This window comes from Brachyhypopomus gauderio, unplaced genomic scaffold (assembly GCF_052324685.1).
Source record: "Brachyhypopomus gauderio isolate BG-103 unplaced genomic scaffold, BGAUD_0.2 sc97, whole genome shotgun sequence".
Taxonomy (NCBI): Eukaryota; Metazoa; Chordata; class Actinopteri; order Gymnotiformes; family Hypopomidae; genus Brachyhypopomus; species Brachyhypopomus gauderio.
The window spans coordinates 938,395-954,002 of record NW_027506918.1 but is presented as its reverse complement, the minus strand read 5'-3'; the positions used below and the strand labels follow the sequence as shown (position 1 = coordinate 954,002).

The 15,608-nt window shown below is 44.4% G+C and overlaps 1 protein-coding gene and 1 long non-coding RNA gene across 3 annotated transcripts; one reads left to right on the top strand and one right to left on the bottom strand.

The window, feature by feature from the left end:
• The first annotated feature begins 256 nt into the window (after window positions 1–256).
• On the top strand, window positions 257–8,637 carry LOC143496631 (E3 ubiquitin-protein ligase TRIM39-like). Of its 2 annotated transcripts, none has more exons than XM_076992811.1 (7): window positions 257–304; window positions 446–925; window positions 1,277–1,372; window positions 1,483–1,713; window positions 2,035–2,057; window positions 2,738–2,856; window positions 7,621–8,637. In XM_076992811.1, the coding sequence occupies exons 2-7, from the start codon at window positions 521–523 to the stop codon at window positions 8,172–8,174; spliced, it is 1,428 nt and encodes a 475-aa protein (XP_076848926.1). In that variant the 5' UTR covers window positions 257–304; window positions 446–520; the 3' UTR covers window positions 8,175–8,637. The 2 variants fall into 2 exon arrangements, with proteins under 2 accessions (XP_076848926.1, XP_076848927.1); XM_076992812.1 differs by having other exon boundaries at window positions 269–304; window positions 449–925.
• A 1,847-nt stretch (window positions 8,638–10,484) lies between these two features.
• Window positions 10,485–13,438, bottom strand: LOC143496632 (uncharacterized). Its single transcript, XR_013125671.1, has 3 exons — window positions 13,333–13,438; window positions 10,672–10,818; window positions 10,485–10,545 (listed from the first exon to the last, which is right to left on the bottom strand). It is a non-coding gene; the product is annotated as an uncharacterized LOC143496632 (long non-coding RNA).
• Window positions 13,439–15,608: the final 2,170 nt, after the last annotated feature.

The following is a 15,608-nucleotide window of genomic DNA, read 5'->3' as shown; positions in this document are numbered from 1 at the left end:
TGTGTTCAAAAAAAATTAATAATGTAATTATGATCATGTTATGATCTCATAATTATGTAAATATGTACTTCAAATGTTTTGCTGCACTCCTATTTAATGAATAAATATTAAAACCAGAAGTTGAATTAGTGCATGTTTCCCTGATTCAGGTACTTGATAGTAAACTGGCGCCATCTGGTGGAGCAATCACACTTTTTCAACTCCTTTATTTCTTTACAAAAGCTCCTCCTCCCTGTACACACCTGCCTGTTTGAGGAAGTAAGTCTGGGAGTGACACACGAGTCTTTATTAATTCAGCATTCAGGTGAGTTATAAATATTATGAGAACCTCTTAAATCTGGTATTTACTTCTTTCTGCCTTATTTCTGAAAGGAGTCTAAACTCCCTCAGCTGGATAAAGGACTACAGTGACTGATTCTCTCCTGTGCTACTGTGTTTATTACAGAAGATCTAAAAGTGAAAGTGAAGTTTGTACAGAAGGAGACATTACAGAGAAACAGCACAGCAGCTGTTGGAGGAAATGGCTGCTACAAACCCTCTGTCAGAAGAAGAGTTTTCATGTCCTGTGTGCTGTGACATCTTCAGGGATCCTGTTATACTGTCATGTAGCCACAGTGTGTGTAAAACCTGTCTGCAGCAGTTCTGGGAAACCAAGGGATCTCAAGAATGTCCAGTTTGTAGAACAAGATCCATCGATTTTAACCCTCCTCTTAATCTTGCACTAAAGAACTTGTGTGAGGCTTTTCTAGTCAGCAGGAGTCAGAGATCTTCAGCAGGGTCTGAGGTTCTCTGCAGTCTGCACAATGAGAAACTCAAAGTCTTCTGTCTGGAGGACCAGCAGCCTGTGTGTGTGGTGTGTCAGATTTCAAAGAAACACAAAAACCATGAATGCTGTCCAGTAGATGAAGCTGTGTGTGAATTTAAGGTATGATATGTACACTAATGTTTTAACGTTAATGTTGTAATGTTTTTGAAAGTGTTTACAATGATGTTGAAACGTGACAATCTAGACTAAATTTGTCAGATGACGAGATTTCAGACAACTAAATCAGACCTTCATTCACAGTGAAACTTAATATAAATAAAATATTGATATACAACCTGCTACAATATATCATACATCTCCACTTGATAGTAAAAGGATGAAAAGCAATCATAGTAATCACACCATTGTGTTCAGTTGTTATAATCTCTGTAATCTCCAGCACATCTATACAGATACAGTGATGAGTCCTGTAAGCCTCACACTGTCCTCTACTAAACCCGTATTTTACAGGACAAACTCAAGACCTCACTGGAGTCTCTACAGCAGCATCTGAAGGTTTTAGAGGAAGATAAACAAGCCTGTGAGAAAACAGCAGCACACGTTAAGGTGAAAGGTCACTCTGAGTTCTGAATGGTGCTGTGATCACTGTCCACGTACACCATAATGAAACACACACATTTGGACGGTTTATATTTCCTCATCATCTCCCATTCCAGTATCAGGCCCAGCACACAGAGAGGCAGATAAAGGAGGAGTTTGAGAAGATCCACCAGTTTCTAAGAGATGAAGAAGCAGCAAGAATAGCTGCACTGAAGGAGGAAGAGGAGCAGAAGAGTCTCATGATGAGGAGGAAGATTGAGGAGATGAGTGGAGAAATAGCATCTCTTTCAGATCAAATCAGAAACACAGAGAAGGAGATGGAAGCTGAGAACATCCCGTTCTTTCTAGTAAGAATCACTCAGTCTGTCTATTTCTCCCTCTCTCTCTCTCCCTTTCTCTCTGACTCTCTCTCTCACACACACACACACACACACACACACACAAATGCATAAGTAAAATGTTTTGACATTTGTTTTAGTGTGTGTGTGTGTGTGTGTGTGTGTGTGTGTGTGTGTGTGTGTGTGTGTGTGTGTGTGTGTGTGTGTGTAAGGGTCTTTAGAAACATTGATGTTATTATCATATAAGGAAGATGCATGTTTGACTCATATAAACAAAATGACTAAAGTTTGATTTGATTTTCTGTGTTTGTCCCTCTGTTTCCTTCTCAGAACGTGTCGTCCACATTGAAACAGTAAGTGATTATTATTTCTGTTTGATCTCCATATTGTGTTTGTGAAATTATTCAGATACATTCAGATCTTCAGTATATGAAACATGATATATGAAGATTATTTAGGTATTTAGGAATGTGATGCAGGGACAGAAGCAGCAGGAGGCTGAGGCTGTGAGCGAAAGATTTTAATATCCATGTTAAGACAAAAGCAAATACTCAGGCCACTTGGCAGGACAAACACAACAAGCTACTCAATGAATGAGGACAGGCAGAAAGTCCACAGACACGCGGAGGTCCGTAGTGCAGAGCAGGCTATTCCACGTTGTGAGGCGAAGGTGCAGGCTGAATGCACAGCACTGGACAGCGTGGGGATTTATGCAACCCCAATCTGATTATTGGTAGGTGTCTGTACTCGGGTGATTGTGATGATGGGAGTGTCTGGGAATGAGAGGGTGTGCTCTATGACGAGGTGGGCGTGCGTGCTCATGTGTGTGTGAAGGTGTGCGCCCTCTGGTGGCGTCTAGGCTGACCCACCGTGACAAGGAATAAAAACTATATTGATATTGATATATTTGAAAGACATTCATTATTGTGTAATTTAATGAAAGATATTTCACGTTATTTGTAATGATAAATACTTTGAATACGATATATAATATTATATATTTAAATAATATAATAGCTTTATACATTTCCAGAGTTCATCACACCCCAAAACAACCCAAGAAGGTGTCAGGAGCTCTGATCAATGTAGCAAAACATCTTTCCAACCTGAAGTTCAGAGTCTGGGAGAGAATGCAGAAGATTCTCCAGTACTGTGAGTTTTGGTGTTCTTTGATTAATTAGAGTAATTCTGTTCTCCTCATAATTAGAACTCTATAGAGAGAGAAACATTAACATTGTGTGTTTGGTAAATGAACTATTCCAGTATTAAAGGCTGTATTAGTATAAACAGTGAGGGGGACGACCAGTTGACTGCTGGTCTGAGGAGAGACAGTCAGTCCATGAGGAGATCTACACCACCCACTCTCCACCTCTACACACCACCCACTCTCCACCTCTACACACCACCCACTCGCCACCTCTACACCACACCACCCACTCTCCACCTCTACACACCACCCACTCTCCACCTCTACACCACACCACCCACTCTCCACCTCTACACCACACCACCCACTCTCCCCCTCTACACCACCTACTCTCCCCCTCTACACCACCTACTCTCCACCTCTACACCACCCACTCTCCACCTCTACACACCACCCACTCTCCACCTCTACACACCACCCACTCTCCACCTCAACACACCACCCACTCTCCACCTCTACACCACGCACTCTCCCCCTCTACACCACCCACACTCCCCTCTACACACCACCCACTCTCCCCTTCTAAAGTCAAAGTTAAATTTATTTATATAGCGCTTTTCACAACACATGTCACAAAGCAGCTTTACAATCTTATGGGTCCAGATCCCTAATGAACAACCCAATGGCGACAGCGGCAAGGAAAAACTCCCTATGATGGTGGGGATTAGGAAGAAACCTCAGGAGGACTAAGACTCAAAAGGGAACCCATCCTCCATTGGGCGGCCCGTTAGCACAAGTCCGTGGTGCGCAGGATGGTTCTACAGTTCTACAGTAATAGTTAAGGTTCTTGTTCCCTGGCCAAGTAGTCACAGTCCCTTCGGTGCAGATGGTGAGCCTCAGGTAGGAGCTAGCATCAGCACGTCCTCTTGTGGCAATGGCACATCCAACCCCGGCATCCGTACATCCACCGGCAAGCCAGACCATCTCCCAGGTGCTTGTAGGTGCTTGTGTCCAATTATCTTGGGTAGAAACATGCAAAAAGACTGAGTGGACATCAATTTAAACCACCAGTGATTTAAACGTACATAGCTCACGTGCCAGTGATCAGCATGTGGCTCCGGCAGGCTAATCTATAGCAGCATAACTAAAGGGAGGGGTTCAGAGGTGACCACAGGCATGAGGGCTCACTGAGACATTGCTTTCCAGTCAAGTCATTGTCACAACTAGAGTGATGCCATGACACAGCTGGATGACAGCATCAACATCTCAGATTACCAGAAATCTCAACGCCTGGGGGCCCCCGAGCCCCACACCTTAAAGGGGAATATTAACTGAAGGCTTGATTAAATAGGTGAGTCTTAAGTCTAGATTAAAATATTGGAGCTGTGTCAGAATCTCGGATTGGAGCTGGAAGGCTATTCCATAAGTGAGGGGCTTTAAAGGAGAAAGCTCTGCCTCCGGCTGTAGTCTTACAAATTTTTGGAACTAAGAGAAATCCAGCATTTTGGGAATGCAAAGGGCGAGATGGGTTGTAGTAAGCAATGACTTCACTCAGATATTGTGGGGCAAGACCATTTAACACTTTATAGGTTAACAGAATAATTAAATTCAATGTGATATTTAAGCCAGTGTAATGCTGCGATAGTGGGATTAATATGACTGAATTTTCTAGCCTTAGTTAGGAGTCTAGCTGCAGCATTTTAACAAGTTGTAACTTCTTTATGGACTGTTTAGAGCATCCAATTAGAAGACTATTAGAAGACAGCAGTCCAATCTCGACGAGACAAAAGCATGGACTAGCTTCTCTGCATCGACTAATGAAAGAAAGTGTCTCAGCTTGGTGATATTATGTAAATGTAAAAAGGCAGCCTTAGTGACATTGCATATACAGTATATGTGTCAAATGAAAGATCCGAATCAATAGTGACACCTAAACTTTTTGTGGTAGATTTAGGTGTTACTGAAAAACCATCTAGGGTAAGGGGAATATCAGCCCAATTGCTTCTAGCAGCTTTAGGCCCAAGAATCAGCACCTCAGTCTTGTCAGAATTTAGTTGAAGAAAATTAGACACTGTCCAGTTTTTAATGTCCTGGACGCAGTTCTCAATCTTGAGAGTTGTAGTGATATAATCCGGATGAGAAGATACTGTATATACAACTGAGTATCATCTGCGTAGCAATGGAAGCTACTACCATGCCTACGAATGATAGTGCCCAGTGGTAGCATATATAATGAGAATAATATGGGGCCCAGTACAGATCCTTGTGGGACACCATAGTTTACCTTAGAATGCTCTGAGCATTCGTTATTTACTTTGCCAATGAGTGTCTCCAACATATTAGGTAGAATATTATGATCAATGGTGTCAAAAGCAACACTGAAGTCTAGCAGTATGAGAAAAGAGATGTGTCCTTTATCAGAGGATATTAAGATATCATTCAGTACTTTAGCCATTTCAGTGCTGTGATGGTGTCTAAATCCAGACTGTCTGTAAGAAGGAAGAGAGTTGTGAAGAAACTAATTTCTTTAAAATTTTGGATATGAATGACAGATTAGAGATTGGCCTATAGTTGGACAGTTCCTGGGGGTTAAGACCAGGTTTTAAATTAGCGGCTTGATGACTGCAAGTTTAAATGAACTGGGAATGTAGCCCAGGCTTAGAGAATAGTTAATTATAGTAAGCAAAGGTTCCACATTGCTACACAGTCATTCTTTAAGTAGATGGGTTGGTACGGCATCTAGTATGCATGTGGAGGGCATAGCAGATTCCACCAGTGAAATAAGCTCCTCACAACCAATTGGGGAGAAGGATTCTAACAGGGCATCGGAGCTGACCAGACAGCTGTCAAGGTCCATTGGTATGTTGACAGGCTCTGAGATAGCACTACTAATGTTTTCCCTAATGTTATCAATCTTATCATTAAAGAATTTCATAAAATTGTTACTGCTACACTCTAGTGGTATTAGTGAATTGATTTGTTCATGGCTCCTCGTAAGGATGGAAATAGTATTAAATAGGAGTCCTGAATTGTTTTTATGTTTTTCTATTTTCTATTAAAGCCTATTTTTTCTATTAAAGTATGAGGATTTTGCCGTATGGAGGGCATGTTTATATTCAATAAGGCTGCTTTTCCATGATAGTCTAAACACTTCTAACTTTGCATTTCGCCATTTACGCTCCAGGATCCGCTCGGCTCATTTGAGACTACGTGTGTGCTTGTACCATGGCGCTATTTTTCTCTCAGTGGCTCTCTTATATCGTAATGGTGCAACCTTGTCTAAAGATGTACGACGAGAAGTCTCACCGTGCTCGGTAAAACGCTCTAGTCCTTCTAGGAAGAATTACTAAAGTGGATATGTTAATACCAAATCATAAGACCAAGTCTAAAGTATGACTACAATTATGCATAGGACCCACCACATTCTGAGTGATACCCATTGAATCAAAAATGTATTGCCTGAAAATGTATACCAAAAGAGTCACATAGATTTTCAAAATGGATGTTAAAATCACCAACTATAATCACCTTATCGGCTGATAGCACTACATGAGACAGGAAGTCTGAAAACTCCTGAGCAATAACTCAGAGCATGAACCGGGGGGGGGGGGGGGGGGGGGGGGGGGTAAATAGTAATTAACATAAACGATTGTGACGCTTTGATGGTTGTTAAATTTGATGCAGTGAGGATGAGATGTTCAAAAAAATTAATCTTGAAGCCGAATTTTTGAGAAATGCCTATATCGGAGTCATATATTGTGGCGACACCACCTCCTCAACCATTTGAACGGGGGTTATGGACATATCTATAGCCAGAGGGAGAAGCTTCGTTTAGGGCCATATAGTCATCGGGTCGGGTCCAGGTTTCCGTCAAGCAAAGCATGCATAGATTATGATCGGTATTTCATTAACATGCAATGCTTTAGAGAGTATGCAGAGAGTATGTTTTCAGGGTTGCCAACTCTCACGCATTGAGCGTGAGACACACGCATTTGACCGTCTTCACACGCTCTCACGCCACACTTCCGATATCTCACGCCGAAAAAAAAATCCAGTTTATTTACCTCTGATCCACATCTATGATTCAATGAGTTACTAGTTCACTCTGGCACCAACCACTGGCGATCGATAGATCGCGATATAATACTTAATTTGTGTCCATTTTAAGTTTGCCCCCCCTGTCAACAATTTACACTCGCCACCTCCTCCAGGTTCAAATCTCACTCCAAGCGATCTTCAAAAGTTGGCAACCCTGTGTTTTTAGGGCATTGTAAACTGGGGTGCCTTAAAATTTTGCATGCATATAAAGGGTGCCACAACTGAAAAAAGGTTGAGAAACACTGCTTTAGATGACAGGGATCTAATATTTAGCAGTCCAAGTTTCAGGATTAAACTACTCTCTGAGGGAACGTAGTTGAATTTATCCTTGATTAAATTTTGTCTACTAACTTTGCGAAAAAAAAAATTTCGTACTCGAGGAACAGACACAGTTTCGATCTGGTGTGACCTAGGTGACGTCTCTTTGCAGCTCGCAGACAGTCGGTATAGCCTGTGTGTCTGCTGCCTGGCCTCGGCTCTGGTTTGTCAATCCTCATTAACTACTCCTACACTACCACTATTAAGCCTAGCAGATATGCCATCACCATCACTTCCTCTTATCAACCTACTGCAGCATTTCACTCAGAGTAAAGGGCCTGCAGTCTGTAGATGTGACCTCATCACATAAACACATGAAGAACATGATGATTCATTCTGTTCTCTCTCCTCAGACCCTGTTACTCTGGACCCCAACACTGCACATCCAGAACTCCACCTGTCTGATGCTCTCACTACTGTAGAACTCAGACCACACAAATCACTGCTTCCTGATAATCCAGAGAGATTTGATGTGTATGCGTTTGTCCTGGGCTCTGAGGGCTTTAACTCAGGGACACACTGCTGGGATGTTGATGTTGGAGACAGTGATGACTGGGTACTGGGTGTAATTAGAGAGTCTGAATGGAGAAAGGGAGGGAGGTTCTGGGAGTCAGTGTGGAGTCTGAACTACTGTAAATTCACTGGTCAATACTGGACACGCTGCCCAGGACAGACACGTCACATCCTCACACCTACAGGGAAAGTGCAGAGGGTCAGAGTTCATCTGGACTGGGACAGGGGGAAAGTGACATTCACTGATCTTCTAACCAGCTCACACCTGCACACTATCACACACACTTTTACTGACACATTTTCTGTTTTGCCTTTATTCTGGAATTACAGTTCCTTTCCTGTGAGGATCTTACCAGCAAAGATATCAGGAACAGCAAAGTTAATGTTACCTTGAATTAATCTGCATACATGTAATAACGAACATTTTTATATATACTGTATATATATAATTTTAATAATACACTGCTCAAAAAAATAAAGGGAACCCTTAAACAACACAATGTAACTCCAAGTCATCCACACTTCGTGTTCAGATAGGAAGCAACACTGATTGTGAATCAATTTCAACTGCTCTTGTGCAAATGGAACAGACAACAGGTAGAAATTAGAGATTTTCAACTGATTTCAAAGATTTTTATTGATTGATATCTAGGATGTGTTATTTTGGTGTTCCCTTTATTTTTTTGAGCAGTATATATATATTTTTCTCTTTATCATTACATTTGTATAACCTGAATCATCAGAAAGATTGAGTCCACTAAATGTGAATGTATTACATGTGAGAAATATGGATCTGATGTCCTGACTGGAATCTCTTACCATAATGATACTATAATAAATAATGTTCAGCAGACCAAGTGTATAAGAGTGATGATCATTCTGATTATTGTCCCTGATTAAGTTTTTGATCTGTAAGTGTTTTCATGGTCTCCTTGTAACAGAGGCGAACCCGAGGGTAGAGAAGGATCCATTAGCAGGTTAGTAATAATGAGGGTATTTATCACAGAGGCTCAAAAACAGAGGTTCCAACACGGGACAACCCCGTAGGGTTAACAGGCAGCAGCACAAAAGGGCAAGGCAAAAACGGAGAGTCAAAAACCAGAACAGTCCAAGAGCAGCTGGCAGAGGTACTAAAAGGGGCTAGGCAAACGGGAGTATATCAAAAAGGGCAGAGCAAGGATCAGTAACCAGGATATCAGAGTATTTGGTAACACGGCTTTGTACGCAACACAGGGAGGCAATACTTCGCACTGGTGTGTTGAGAAAAGAGTCCTTATGTAGGGTGTGGTGAGTGGGTGATGCAGGTGTGCAGGTCAATATTCCGGTGATGGCGCCCTCTGGCGGTCGGCGGTCACAGCCGTGAGTGGCATTCCTGATCACCTCCTCTGCTGTATTGTCCCTGATTAAGTGTTTGATCTGTAAGTGTTTTCCTGATCTCCTTCTCTGCTGTATTGTCCCTGATTAAGTGTTTGATCTGTAAGTGTTTTCCTGATCTCCTCCTCTGCTGTATTGTCCCTGATTAAGTGTTTGATCTGTAAGTGTTTTCCTGATCTCCTCCTCTGCTGTATTGTTCCTGATTAAGTGTTTGATCTGTAAGTGTTTTTCTGATCTCCTCCTCTGCTGTATTGTCCCTGATTAGGTGTTTGATCTGTAAGTGTTTTCCTGATCTCCTCCTCTGCTGTATTGTCCCTGATTAAGTGTTTGATCTGTAAGTGTTTTCCTGATCTCTTCCTCTGCTGTATTGTCCCTGATTAAGTGTTTGATCTGTAAGTGTTTTCCTGATCTCCTCCTCTGCTGTATTGTCCTTGATTAAGTGTTTGATCTAAGTGTTTCCTGATCTCCTCCTCTGCTGTATTGTCCCTGATTAAGTGTTTGATCTGTAAGTGTTTTCCTGATCTCTTCCTCTGCTGTATTGTCCCTGATTAAGTTTGATCTGTAAGTGTTTTCCTGATCTCCTCCTCTGCTGTATTGTCCCTGATTAAGTGTTTGATCTGTAAGTGTTTTCCTGATCTCCTCCTCTGCTGTATTGTCCTTGAATAAGTGTTTGATCTAAGTGTTTCCTGATCTCCTCCTCTGCTGTATTGTCCCTGATTAAGTGTTTGATCTGTAAGTGTTTTCCTGATCTCCTCCTCTGCTGTTAAATCCTCCTGCTGAACCCTCTGCTCTTCTCCATCTGCAGTTGATCAAATGTTTATTGATACTTTATTCTTCATAACAATCTTCATTATGGAGTTGAGATGTGTAATTGTATACAGTGTACACAAATATAACCTGACATGCTACAAAGTGAAGGTTTTAATGTTCTGTAATTCTACTGTGTAGTGTATTTAGTTAATGTAAATTCATTCCCACTCCTGAGATTCACAGTTCAGGTGACACTTGCATAGTGCAGACAAGAGTTGCAAACAAGACAAGAGCATACTATTCTCCAAAGCTCAGGGAAGCTCAACAAATAAAGAAAAAAAAGCCAGTAATGGAAGACATTGGCTGGAAAATAAGTGCCTGCAGTGGATATAAGAGATCTGTGATGGAAAAATAAATGTCATGACTTCACTAGTCATGCAGAAAGAAAGGGAGCAGAACTCAGGAAAGAGAGGACTAAGAGTGGTGGAGGTCAATCATCTACAACAGCCCTATAACGGAGCTCTCGTACGTTCCATGTTGTGAATTATTGTAATGGACAGAAACACAAGACAACCTCAAAGTTTTAATGACTCTTTTATTGGTACCCACAGGGCTGCAGTGGCAAACACCTTGTCAGGACTCTGAAAAACAAATAAACAACTGTGATTATCTTGCACTATTCAGGGTGGCCAACTGATAGTGGAGGATTACTATATTCCATGTGTGTTTAACTGTTTATTGTTGGTTTTGAAATTAGTTCAACTTACCTGTTTGTTCCAGCATGCTGGCAGCCTCCTACAGGCCAAAGGACCTGAGCCCAGGGGGTTGATGGGTAATGTAGTCTGGAGGTTGTTACAAGTGGAATGTTCCATTTCCGATGTTTGAGCCGGGGGAGGGGACCTGCTTTTATGGTTCTGAAAAGGGGTTAAGGTTCCAGCATGAATGTTTTAATAATAAATGTTTTATATTCATACTAAAATATTGACTAAATAATAAAATGTTTGAGTTAAGTTGAAATAGAGAAATGTATTTAGAACTTGTACATTTTAAACCTTAACTGCGGGCGTGCCGGTGGGTGGTTGAGTCCAATGGGCTAATGTGTGTGTAAAAGGCAGAACAGTCATTCAAGAGTGGGCTGGCTTGGAGTGCAGAGTGGGTTTTAGGGCCTGGTTCATACTTGTGTATTGAATTGATTAGTTTATGTTGACTTGTTTTCTTTTTTTGTTTTTTTTTTTTTCCATTATTTATTAATGTCTGTTGTGTTGAAGGCACTCCTCACTGTGGAATTAATTAAACCTGTGTGCATCGCAACTTCCAGTTCAGTTTTTCAGTTTTTTCAGTCTCCACTCAGTTATCCTGCAACAGCCCTCACACCAGAAGAGGAAACAACCCTGGGGACACTGGGCCCAACTCACGGACGTAATTGGGGGACAGGGACACACTTTTTCAAAAGCCGGTTTTGGTCCCCCCCAGTTTTTACAGTTAAAACCAAATATTTAAATAGCGACGAATCTAGTGCTAGGACCATGCAGAACATGTACTCCGGTAACACTCCGCTCCGGTACGTCCCCACCCCCCCATCAACAATCTTCGTTTGCCACCCCCCTGGTCAACAATTTTTGTTTGTGCCCCCCCCCCCCCCCCCCCCCCCCCCCACCACCTATGAAATCAAAATTATGTCCATGGCCCAACTGCAACCCAAGGCATCACTGGGGGGATACATGTTGAATGAGTCCCTGACCTACCCCACCTCCACCTGCATCCCCTGTGTAACCTACCCCACCTCCACCTGCATCTCCTGTGTAACCTACCCCACCTCCACCTACATCCCCTGTGTAACCTACCCCACCTCCACCTGCATCCCCTGTTTAACCTACCCCACCTCCACCTGCATCCCCTGTTTAACCTACCCCACCTCCACCTGCATCCCCTGTGTAACCTACCCCACCTCCACCTGCATCCCCTGTTTAACCTACCCCACCTCCACCTACATCCCCTGTGTAACCTACCCCACCTCCACCTGCATCCCCTGTTTAACCTACCCCACCTCCACCTGCATCCCCTGTTTAACCTACCCCACCTCCATCTGCATCCCCTGTTTAACCTACCCCACCTCCACCTGCACCCCCTGTGTAATCTACCCCACCTCCACCTGCATCCCCTGTTTAACCTATCCCACCTCCACCTGCACCCCCTGTGTAACCTACCCCACCTCCACCTGCACCCCCTGTGTAACCTACCCCACCTCCACCTGCATCCCCTGTTTAACCTACCCCACCTCCACCTACATCCCCTGTGTAACCTACCCCACCTCCACCTACATCCCCTGTGCAACCTACCCCACCTCCACCTGCATCCTCTGTGTAACCTACCCCACCTCCACCTACATCCCCTGTGTAACCTACCCCACCTCCACCTGTATCCCCTGTGTAAACTACCCCACCTCCACCTGCATCCCCTGTTTAACCTACCCCACCTCCACCTGCATCCCCTGTTTAACCTACCCCACCTCCACCTACATCCCCTGTGTAATCTACCCCACCTCCACCTGCATCCCCTGTTTAACCTACCCCACCTCCACCTACATCCCCTGTGTAACCTACCCCACCTCCACCTGTATCCCCTGTGTAACCTACCCCACCTCCACCTGCATCCCCTGTGTAACCTACCCCACCTCCACCTGCATCCCCTGTTTAACCTACCCCACCTCCACCTGCATCCCCTGTTTAACCTACCCCACCTCCACCTGCATCCCCTGTGTAACCTACCCCACCTCCACCTGCATCCCCTGTTTAACCTACCCCACCTCCACCTACATCCCCTGTGTAACCTACCCCACCTCCACCTGCATCCCCTGTTTAACCTACCCCACCTCCATCTGCATCCCCTGTTTAACCTACCCCACCTCCACCTGCACCCCCTGTGTAATCTACCCCACCTCCACCTGCATCCCCTGTTTAACCTACCACACCTCCACCTGCACCCCCTGTGTAACCTACCCCACCTCCACCTGCACCCCCTGTGTAACCTACCCCACCTCCACCTGCATCCCCTGTTTAACCTACCCCACCTCCACCTGTATCCCCTGTGTAACCTACCCCACCTCCACCTGCATCCCCTGTGTAACCTACCCCACCTCCACCTGCATCCCCTGTTTAACCTACCCCACCTCCACCTGCATCCCCCGTTTAACCTACCCCACCTCCACCTGCATCCCCTGTGTAACCTACCCCACCTCCACCTGCATCCCCTGTTTAACCTACCCCACCTCCACCTACATCCCCTGTGTAACCTACCCCACCTCCACCTGCATCCCCTGTTTAACCTACCCCACCTCCACCTGCATCCCCTGTTTAACCTACCCCACCTCCACCTGCATCCCCTGTTTAACCTACCCCACCTCTACCTACATCCCCTGTGTAACCTACCTCACCTCCACCTACATCTCCTGTGTAACCTTCTTCTCGCTCCAACAGTGCTGTCTCATCTCCTGGTCCTTCCTCTGCTCCACGTACTGAAAGATCTTCACCTGCTCCTGATAATGAATGTAGATGCAGTGAGAAGATCATTTCTATTGAAAGCCAAAGGCTGCAGATAGAACAAGAGCGTCTGCAGCTAAAACAGGAACAGGTGCAACAGAGGGAGAGGCACCATATGGAACTGGTGGAACTGAAGAGGGCCAAACTTGAGATAATGTCCAAACAACTCTCAATGGCCGAGTTTCAGTTATCCAGGCCCTCAATTTCTGTGCCAATCATGTTACCCACTGAACAAGGTAAGATACTTTGCCATGTAACCATAGTGAATGTAAATGGAAGTTACTGATCTCTGATGTATAAAGAAAAAGCTAATCAAACTCATTCATTTTTATATCTAATTTTTCAAATTCTTTACAGTTTTGTGGCAGCTTCATTAACATTAATATTTTTCTTCCAGACTCCAGTTCTACTCACACAGTGTATAGAAGGTGCACGGACAAGGATTTTCAAATATTTTATTGAATTCCTCCTTCCTTATTCCTCCCTCTAATTATTGTTGCATTTAATTAGTGAAGTCAAATAAAACACATTGAAAAGCATAACTTGTACCCAATTAATTCATTAGTGTCTGTTAATTCCCTAAGAAACAACACACACAAACATGGGTTACACGTAAAAACTGTATCCCGTATTTTATTTTCAGTAAAACAGCCCTAATCATTTGCATTCGTGTTTCCAAGCCAGCCTGATAATGTCCTTCACTCCCAATTCCTGGTAAGATTGCAGGAATGTGAACTTCTCCTCACTCCTCATCATCTTCCTCAATGTCCTCACCAGGAACGTGTATGCCAGCCTGCACTGTAATGTTATAAATCATAGCCCATACACTATTATGGCACAGCTTTGTGCTGGTGAATACAGAAGCCCCCCTGATGACTTTTGAAGGAACCGAAAACTCATTTTCCAAATGCCCAACGCTCGCTCCACAACACTGCGTGTTCTCCGGTGTGCCATGTTGTAGTTCTCTTCAGCCTCTGTCTGGAGGTTCAAGACAGGAGTAAGTAAATAGGTCCAGAGTGGATAACCACTGTCACCCAGGACGTGTCCACCAGCAAACGCACCCTCAGTTGCCATCTGACACACTCCTGAATTTGTCCAAATTAAAGAGTCACTTCAGGCCACTTGGCACCATCACCACCATCACAACCACCACCACCACCACCATCATCACCATCACAACCATCACCACCACCATCACCACCATCACAACCACCGGCATCACCAACACCACCATCACCACCACCAATAGTTAGGGCTCAAGAGGCTGGGAGTGTGTGTGGGGATGAGTGTGTGGGGGGATGAGTGTGTGTGTGTGGATGAGTATGTGTGCGGATGGGTGTGTGTGGGGATGGGTGTGTGTGGGGATGGGTGTGTGTGTGGGGATGGGTGTGTGTGGGGATGAGTGTGTGTGTGGGGATGAGTGTGTGTGGGGATGGGTGTGTGTGTGGGGATGAGTGTGTGTGGGGATGAGTGTGTGGGGGGATGAGTGTGTGTGTGTGGATGAGTATGTGTGCGGATGGGTGTGTGTGGGGATGGGTGTGTGTGGGGATGGGTGTGTGTGTGGGGATGAGTGTGTGTGGGGATGGGTGTGTGTGTGGGGATGAGTGTGTGTGGGGATGAGTGTGTGTGGGGATGAGTGTGTGTGGGGATGAGTGTGTGTGTGGGGATGAGTGTGTGTGGGGATGAGTGTGTGTGTGGGGATGAGTGTGTGTGGGGATGAGTGTGTGTGGGGATGAGTGTGTGTGGGGATGGGTGTGTGTGTGGGGATGAGTGTGTGTGTGGGGATGAGTGTGTGTGGGGATGAGTGTGTGTGTGGGGATGAGTGTGTGTGGGGATGGGTGTTGTTTGTGGAAATCCCTTGTCCCTTGTTTCTGGAAATGTGATGTATGTTGGTGCAGGTCACAGAAGAGCTTTAGTCACAGCACACACACATTTACACACAGCAGCTTTGATTAGACTGTAGACATCACCAAGAGTGCTGCCATCCACCACTGGTATAAAAACAAAGTGCTGTCAGTAGCTGAATGGTGTGATTGAAGCAACATTTCTTCTGGTGCCTCTTGTTAACTCCTCCTGTATGAGACCAAGGAGAGCCATGATCTCCTCCCTAGGCAGGCGGTATCTGTCACACAGTTCATCATCACGAAGGTCAAGTTGACCCACAC